A 9,446-nucleotide genomic window follows, 5' to 3' on the forward strand; every position below is an offset into this window, starting at 1 on the left:
GAAAAGTACGACGATCGGACAACTTTATCGCCATCGACCAGATTTTTATCCAAAGATAAGTACACTTCTAATATTTATATTCAATATAATTTTTCATTACGACGTTTCTCCATAACGTCCTTGTCATGATTATTCTTCAAATAACGTTTGTCCATGTATACAATCTTAAATATAACATACAGCTATACTTAATGCAAATCCTCGACCAGTCATGTTGACGCTCGATATCTCCAGAAAAGGCCATGTCTCCGGCTCCTCCCTACACGTGCACGAGCGTCTGCCCTCTGCGTTATGGGTGGTCGGCAGCGGCTCCTTAGCGATGCTTTGTTCTTCCTACACGTGCATGGGCTCCGCGCCCCGCGTTATGGTTAACGGGCTAGCTAGGGCTAAAGACTCAGCTACATACTAACTGGTCGGGCAGTTTATATTAAGTATAAATACAAACTTCACATTAACACTGATGTTTACAAAGCACCAACTGCTTTATCACATCATGCTCATGACTACTGAGCGTTATTTCTTCACCGCTGATTTTTTCTCCATAATTTATTTTGTACATCATGTACTACCATTCTACATATTTGTATCGCAGGAATTTCGAGCTATGCTCGGGGACTTCGTCGCTCGCTTCTCGACCTATGCTTGGGGACTGCCTCGATCACTCTCCGACCATAGCTCGGGGACTTCGTTGCTCGCTCCTCGACCTGTGCTCGGGGACTGCCTCGACCACTCTCCGACCATAGCTCGGGGACTGGTGACTCGCATACAGTTGGGATATTTTTTTCTCACTTAGACATTGCTACAAGGCTCATACCTCGCCTTCCAGCAAGCTCGGAGACTACATCGGTACAATGCAAATGCCGGTGCATCTCGTATCGCATGTACGACGATTGGATTCTCAACTTAACTGGGAATTCTTTTTAGACCCTGGCACCACGTGCCTACATCACCTACTACCAGGCTCGGGGACTAAGTGGGCACACTTCACCTTACGGTGAATGTATTTGTTTTTCGACTCCTACGCCTCTAATGATCAAAGACGCTACGCTTCAAGACGCACTTACATTTCTTTTCAGAAATACAAGTGGGCACACTTCCCAGGACGGAAATCTTTTTCTTTCTTCTTAAGAGCACCATACATTCTTTGGACAACCTACTTCTCCGGCGACAACGGTGGTCGGAGATGTCAAGAACTCAAGCCTCACTGTTCGGAGAAGGTTAAAATGGCGTGTCGCATCAGAATATATGGCGCTCGGGGACTAGCTGTGGAGGATATACCCCCGGGTACCACAAGATGGTACATGGGCCGCACCATCCGAGGTGGCACAGCCCGTAAGATCAAGGCGTGCACATCAAGATTACAAGTTGTACTAGATATTGTAATAGTACCAAATTGGATACTTTACTTGTAACCTTGTCTCTTCGGAGTATATAAGGAGAGGCAAGGGTCCCCTAGAGGACAAGTGAATCTGTATACATCTCAATACAATACACCAAAGACACAGGACGTAGGGTATTACGTCGATCAGACGGCCCGAACCTGTCTAAATCGCTATCTATGTGCCTTGTGTCACCATCTGGTTCCTGATTACACGCACCGTCTACCGACAATCTACCACCACGGGCACCCCTCTCGGTGGACTGCCGACCATATTTCGTTGACACTGGCCGGCACTCAGCAAAGTTTGAAATTTTTTTAAAAAAAATTCTTTGCTGAGTACCATGGTCATGGCACTCGGCAAAGCTAGAAAAATGGTTTTCCGAGCGCCCATTTTTCTAGCTTTGCCGAGTGCTGTGACCATGACACTCGGCAACGAGGTCCTTTGCCGAGTGCAACACTCGACAAAGTGACCAAAAATGGCAATTTTTAATTTTTTTTACATTTCATCATGACAAATAAATTCATACAAACATATATCACATATATATCTCATCCATCACATATATATCTCATTCAGCACATATATATCTCATCCATCACATATATATCTCATTCATCCACACATATCATATCCATCACAATATATATCACATATATAATAATAAGTGCTCAAGTTCATCCAAATAAATCCACAAGTCCATCACAAGTCCATCAAAGTCCACAAGTGCATCACAAGTATATCACAAGTCCATCACCAAGTGAACAACAAATGAAAAAATACAACGTGCACTCATCTCGGCCACTGCGACTATGGTGAAGGCTCAGCTCCATCATTCGGAGGTGCATGAGGTGGATTATTCAAACCACCGTCAGATGGAGACTGCACAAAGGAGAAAAGATTACATGTGAGACAAGATTATTTGGATAGCTAATCTAGGAATGTAGAGGCCATACAAGCAAAGCACAAGTGAAAGTAAAAAACTTTCATACTCATAGGAGTAGCTGCAGATGCAGGACGTGGAGGTGGAGGTGAAACCAACAGTCTAGCTGGCAGAGAGAAGCCCACACATTGCCCAAGGCCTTGTAGGAACTCCGTAATGTCTATCAGCCTCTATGCCTGGGCCTACCGCTCGGCCTGCTCGGCCTCTAGCTAGGCCGCCATCCTCTGCTGCCCGGCCTCTAGCTCCTGACGTTGCCTCATTTCTTGTTCTAGCCGGGCCTGCAATATTTCACTCCAATGTTTCAGTAATGCAAAGCTAATTAAGGTGTGTAAAGATCAATGTATGACGAGTAAAATAGGAATAACCTCGAGTGTATCGACCTGGTGCTGTGGTGAGGCGATGCGGTGTGGGCAGACTGGCACGGCGATAGGAACTCTGACTCGGCTCCGACGGGCTCTTCTCTACAAAAATGGAACAAAATACTGTCATTTAAAAAAAATCGATAGAACCTCCCCTGCACGGTGAGGTTTCCAAAACCTGCAAAAAAAACAACGACACGATAGCCAACAAGCACATATGTCTCAAGAGAAGCCATATAGTTTGGATATCAATCCATGTAGAAGAATATATCCAAGTAGTACCACTACTTCTACTACTACTTCCACTATTGCTACTACTACTACCACTAGTTCTACTACTACTACTACCACTATTGCTACTACTACTACCACTAGTTCTACTACTACTACTACCACTACTTCTACTACTACTACCACTAGTTCTACTACTACTACTACTACCACTAGTTCTACTACTACTAATACTACTACTACCACTAGCACTACTACTACAACTAATACTACTACAACTATCACTACCACGACAACAACAAGAGAGAGGGCATACCTGACGGGCGCCGAGGGTAGGGGCGGGCGACGTCGGGGTTGGGGTCGGGGTCGGGGTCGCCGGAGTTGGGAACGGGGTCGGGCACGGGCGGCGTTGGGGCGGGCGGTCCATGGGGCGCGGCCGGGGGCAGGGCCGGCTCCTACTCCTCCTCCTCCCCTCCTCCCCCTCCTCCTCCTCCTCCTCCTCCTCGCCTCCTCCCCCTCCTCCTCCCCTCCTCCACCCGCTGACGTTGGCGGGCCGGCGTGGGCGAGTTGGCCACGCTCGGCCACACGTGGGCGCGGGGGCAGGCGCCGGCGCGCTGCACGGGGAGGGGCTACGGCTAGCGGTGAGTGGCGAGGGGAAGGGCGGCGGCGCGTGGCGGCGGCGGTGGCTCGGTGGCTGGTGGGCACGGGGTGGCCATGGGCGCGACGCATGGGGAGGGGAGGGCGGCGCGGGGGCTGGCCGGCGTTGGTGGGTGGCAGCGCGGGGACGGCCGGGAGCGACGGCGCGGGGCGGCGTTGGCCAGGAGCGGCGCGCGCGGGGGGGCTATCTGTCTGTGTGGCTTGGACTGTCCTGCTGAATTCGCCTAAGTGCCCCCACCCGCCCCTTTGCCGAGCGCCGGATCAGGGAGGCACTCGGCAAAGGAGGCAACTTTGCCGAATGCCCCGATCCGGCCGTCGGCATAGATTTTTTTTTAAAAGAGGAAATTTCTAAAAAAATTCAAAAAACCTCTTTGCCGAGCGCCTTATTCTTGGCACTCGGCAAAGACCACCTTTGCCGAGTGCCATGCCCCGGCGCTCGGCAAAGTTTTTTCTTGTTTTTGGCCACCTAATTTTTTGTGCAACCCTTTTAAAGTACCAGGAACTCCTCGTTAGAATTTGGGGATTTTTTATGGCTTTTGATATATTTAGTTACTTTATCTCGTTTACTTGAATTTTTTCGAAAAATATAAATTTGAACTGCACGTGGTACGAATAATGGAATTTAATGATTCAAAAAATGATAGTCACGTTACTGAGTGTAGTGTGAGGCCGTATCCAGGAACGGACCCGAAATTTTGGACATCTTGTTCACGAAACATGACCGCGAACTTGCGTGCGAAGTGTTTTTAAATTATATAAAAAGCAAACGAAGTCCGAAAATCATGAAACTTATTGAGATGTCGTGATATCGTATGTGGACGCTATGATAAAAATTTCAGAAGATTTCGTGCACGTTGTCATGTACGATGCTTACAAAGCAGGACATCTGTCACAATGTCACATCTGTCCTGGATTGTAAGCATTGTACGTGACAACGTGCACGAAATCTTCTAAAATTTTTATCATAGCCTCCACATACAATATCACGACATCTCAATAAGTTTCATGATTTTTGGACTTTGTTTGCTTTTTATAGAATTTAAAAACACTTCGCACTCAAGTTCGCGGTCATGTTTCGTGAACAAGATGTCCAAAATTTCGGGTCCGTTCCTGGATACGGCCTCACACTACACTCAGTAACGTGACTATCATTTTTTGAATCATTAAATTCCATTATTCGTACCACGTGCAGTTCAAATTTATATTTTTCGAAAAAATTCAAGTAAACGAGATAAAGTAACTAAATATATCAAAAGCCATAAAAAATCCCCAAATTCTAACGAGGAGTTCCTGGTACTTTAAAAGGGCTGTACAAAAAATTTGGAGGCCAAAAACAAAAAAACTTTGCTGAGCGCTAGGGCATGGCACTCGGCAAAGGGGGCTTTGCCCAGTGCCAAGAATAAGGCGCTCGGCAAAATAGATTTTTTGAATTTTTTTTAGAAATTTCCTCTTTGTCGAGTGCCTTCACAGGGGCACTCGACAAAGGTATTTCAAAAAAATGTATTTTTTTAATTCCTCCCTTTGCCGAGTGTCGAAGCTGTTAGGCACTCGGCAAAGACATTTCAAAAAAAATATTGAATCTTTGCCGAGCGCCGTGTCAGGGGCACTCGGCAAAGTATTTTCCAAAAAAAAATCTTTGCCGAGTGCCTAACAGCAGGCACTCGGCAAAGAAGGACGTGGCCGAACACCGTTACGCGGGGCAGCCTATGAAGAGTGCCGCGCTTTTGCCGAGAGCCTGGCACTCGGCAAAGAAGTCCTTTTGCCGAGTGCCCTTTTTTGCCGAGTGCCCGGCACTCGGCAAAGAATTCTTTGTCGAGTGCAATTCTTTGCCGAGTGCAATTCTTTGCCGAGTGCGGCACTCGGCAATGAAGGTCTTTGCCGAGTTTCCAATTTTTAACACTCGGCAAAGGCCCTGTTTCCAGTAGTAAATGCTTGGATCCTCTAGTCTCCTTGTCAAAGATTTTGGTTTATGATTTTGTTTGTGTCGGAGCGAAATCACGTCGATTGTATGATCGGTGACCTACTTCTCTGATGCATTAGAGACAGAGATAGAATCGTAAAAATATAATAAGGTCTGTTTAGTAGAGCTTTAGGTCTAGCATAGAGCTCTAGGTGTGGCTTCTCTGGTAAAGCAGCTTTTTTTACTCTAGTTTTAGTTAGAAAAATATTTGATCAAACAACTCTTATGGTTGTTGAAAATGGTGAAACATCAACTCTTCAATTTCTTTTTTTCTTTTTCTTTATTTTTTCTTCCGAATTTTCTCTACACTCTCCACCCTATCCATGCTGGCCTCCTCCGCCCCGCCTTGCACCAGCCCGGAGGGGCCTCCCATGCCAGCCACTCCGTTCCTCCCTGTGCCGGCTTCTGTGCCCCTCCCTGCGCCGGCCCGGAGGCCCCTCCCCACATTCCCTGGGTAAATCGGACAACGGCCACGTGCTGAGCCCATGGAAGCAAGAGGGATTGCGTGAAGCTTCTTTTTTGAGCTTGCTCCCACATCCAACTCCAATCACCATGATTCACGAAGCTTTCTTAATGTAACCATTTTAGCTTTGAGTGTTTGGTTGGAGAGCTGATTGGAGTTGTTGGAGAAGCTCCAGCAAATCAAACGGAGCCTAAGTTTAGACCTAATATATTTTACTCTAAGTAGGATGAGTGTCATGTACAAATTGTTCTAACTACGTAATCAACATAGCCCATAGCCTAAGTGCTTGACCTCCTCAGGCAGCTTAACAAGGCTCCTCTTGCAAGCGCTGAGGTACATATAGAGGGGACCATTATATATAGAGGGGAGAAGGCCAACCGCTTCTGTCATTTGCTATTTTACATACAATCTTCTCTGCTTTAATTTCTACCAGGTTGCGACCACTGATTTTGAGAAATTAACAGAGCCCAGATGGAGATATCATAGACTGTATAGACATCTACAAACAACCTGCATTTGATGATCCTCTCCTCGAGAACCATACTATCCAGGTCCCTCTCTCTGCAGGGGCATTTCCCTTTTCGTTTCAATGTTCGGTGCAGCCTAGTTGCAGTGCCTCCCGCCAACACATACATATGTGCATGTATCATGACATCACTCAACGGTGCTCCTTTGTCACCTTTCAGATGCGGCCTTCTGACCACCCTAAAGGCTTGCATGATGACTCCAAAGTTTCGGCCCGTCCAATCACCCAAACATGGCATCAGAATGGCAAGTGCCCTGAGAACACCATACCAATTCGAAGGATCAAGGAGGAGGATGTCCTGAGGGCCAGTTCCATTGGGAGATATGGCAAGAAGATGCCCAGGAGCATCCCAAAACTCATTTCTGTCGATGACCCTGTCAAGCCCGGTGTGACGAGTGGCCACAAGGTACACAATGTCATTCATGAATCACCTTCACATCAGTACTAATCATTTATTGTTATTAGTGTTTATGAAATTTCTCATTTAATTTGACTCTTGCTCTCTCATTGAGAAGTATGCCATAGCTGCAGCACCGGAGGATAAGTACTATGGAACCAAAACCAACTTCAATTTGTGGCAACCAACAATTTCGAAGAACAAGGACTTCAGTTTGGCCCAACTCTGGATTAGTAAGGGGTCCTATAGCAACAACGACCTCAATACCATTGAAGTAGGATGGCAGGTAAGACCTCAAGGAGAAACATTATTAAACCCATCTTCATAAAAGGTTCTATTAAAAGCTGTCTTTCATCCTCCATGATTATGTGCTTTTGAAAGAGCTAGAGCTTGAGTAGGATCAAGAGTAGGTATTGATTCATGCAAACCTTTTTCTTTCATGAGTTGTGCTAACAGCATGAATTTTTTTAGAAGATCGTGTCCTTATACGTGTCTAGGTTGTCCTCACAAATGTGTTACAAAAATAGATCAATCCTAAAAGTTCCAAAAGAAACAGCAAAACACATCCAACTATCGATTCGGTAGACACAATTATTATCAGAAACAATAGCAAATGGATCTAATTTGCACAACCGCCCATAGTACCTTTTGTTGTGGTGACACTTTATCTAGATAGTCTCACGCAGATAAAGGGAAAAAAAAACTGTCTACAGGACTTAGATAATATAATGATGAGTAGTGTTGTTGTTTGCTTCACCAAAGGACAACCGTACCTCAAAATCTCTCGTGCCTCACTTCCACCTATAATAAATAAATCTTAGGTTGCAAAGCTTAGATAGCTAAGATCACAGTACAATATGATCCTAATGCCTATGGACTACTTTTGAACAACATCGTGGTTGCTCTAAGGAGCATCCTACTATACTTGCTCTCTTTCATTGTGGCTAATGGTCATGTGCTCTCTACGAAATTGCAGGTTTATCCGGAGCTCTATAGGGATAGCAATACTAGAATATTCATCTACTGGACTGTAAGAAAAACACAATATCCCTGTTTTTTCTTTAATTAGTACTAATAGAGGTCCTTTTTATTAAGCTAGGGAATGGCATAAAGAGATACTAATTTTCTGTAGTTATGGAATATTGTAGCGTGATGGATACCAAAGAACAGGATGTTACAACCTAAACTGCCCAGGGTTCATCCAGACAAACAATCAGTTTGCAATCGGTGGCAGCATCTCCCCTGTCTCCAGTTATGGTGGCTCACAATTTGACATCGATATTTTAATCTGGAAGGTAAAATACAAAAACCTTTCACATTGCAAACATTCAAAATCAAAATTGTGAATGGGCACAGAGAATCTATGCCAGCAGCTTCGTGTCCTTCCTTAATCTGCCTTCGGACTTAAGCCCAGGCTATCAATGGTCGCTCTAGCTTATTAGGATCGTCGTGTTACCTGTGCCTGTTTCATATTTGTTCGCAAATAGTACAACACTATTGAGTTAGCCTTTTGAGCAAGGGCTCTTCTAACATACTCCTTATTTTTAAGCCTTAGGAGATTAAATTATAGTTTACATTGACTCTGTAAGTTAATTTTTTTTAACTTTGAAAAAGTTTAAAATCACTGGCAACTAGAAAATCATATTAATTTCATTATATTATACATGAAATATGTTTTAATAGAGCATTTATTTGAAGTTATGGATGTTTGCGCTTCCACTCCCATCGAAGAGCGATATACTCTGACTTTTGTGCATGCATGATTTAGCACTCAAAGGACTTATAAATATATTGCCTTATCATAAACCTAGCTATTTTCTGAATTTTCCCGTAAATTGTGGGTTGCAGGACCCCAAGGGGGGCAATTGGTGGTTGCAAGTGGGAAGCTATGTTGTGGGCTATTGGCCATCATCCATATTCTCCTACTTGGCAGACAGTGCCTCCTCTGTCATGTGGGGCGGCGAGGTGTACTCACCTAACCCTGTCCAAACTTCCACACAGATGGGTAGTGGACACTTCCCTGAGGAAGGCTTCGGCAAGGCCAGTTATATTAGGAACATCCAAGTGGTGGGTTCGTCCAACATTCTCAAATCACCAGACAATGTGGACTTGCTAAGTTCACAGCAAGGATGCTATAATGTACAGAATGGTACTAATAGGAACTGGGGCACTTACATCTACTATGGAGGACCCGGAAAGAACCCTAACTGCGTTGGTAAAAATTGAATTATTCTTTTAGAGCCCAAACATCTCCTTGAAGAGTAAATAGTAAATAGATACATGTGACTGTATTCATTTGTAGAGCATACAAATACACAAAGAAAATCTTGGTAGCAAACCATTTTTTGTTTCACCATTGGACAAATTGATTATTTATTTTTTTGGAAAAAGGCCATTTGACAATTTTTCTTGCCAGCTGGAGCGTGCTGTTTCATTCACTGATTTAACATATTCTTTCTTCTGTAGGACAATATCTCTTTCAAACTAGAACGTTTGTCCTTTCTTTATGGAATAATCTTTATTTCAAACTA

The 9,446-nt window shown here is 44.6% G+C and overlaps 1 protein-coding gene across 1 annotated transcript; it reads left to right on the top strand.

The window, feature by feature from the left end:
* Positions 1–3,337: 3,337 nt before the first annotated feature.
* LOC136543749 (protein neprosin-like) lies at positions 3,338–9,141 on the top strand. The gene is made up of 8 exons (XM_066536116.1): positions 3,338–3,674; positions 6,276–6,325; positions 6,457–6,543; positions 6,679–6,924; positions 7,034–7,201; positions 7,892–7,945; positions 8,064–8,210; positions 8,764–9,141. The coding sequence occupies exons 1-8, from the start codon at positions 3,338–3,340 to the stop codon at positions 9,139–9,141; spliced, it is 1,467 nt and encodes a 488-aa protein (XP_066392213.1).
* Positions 9,142–9,446: the final 305 nt, after the last annotated feature.

This window comes from Miscanthus floridulus, chromosome 3 (genome assembly GCF_019320115.1).
Source record: "Miscanthus floridulus cultivar M001 chromosome 3, ASM1932011v1, whole genome shotgun sequence".
Taxonomy (NCBI): Eukaryota; Viridiplantae; Streptophyta; class Magnoliopsida; order Poales; family Poaceae; genus Miscanthus; species Miscanthus floridulus.

Excerpts from the sequence above, each read along its gene's own strand:
- LOC136543749 (XM_066536116.1), top strand. The coding sequence starts at position 3,338 with ATGGGGCGCGGCCGGGGGCAGGGCCGGCTCCTACTCCTCCTCCTCCCC. Across the intron at positions 6,925-7,033 it reads GTGTGACGAGTGGCCACAAG|TATGCCATAGCTGCAGCACC; the intron begins GTACACAATGTC and ends CTCATTGAGAAG. Across the intron at positions 8,211-8,763 it reads TCGATATTTTAATCTGGAAG|GACCCCAAGGGGGGCAATTG; the intron begins GTAAAATACAAA and ends TGTGGGTTGCAG.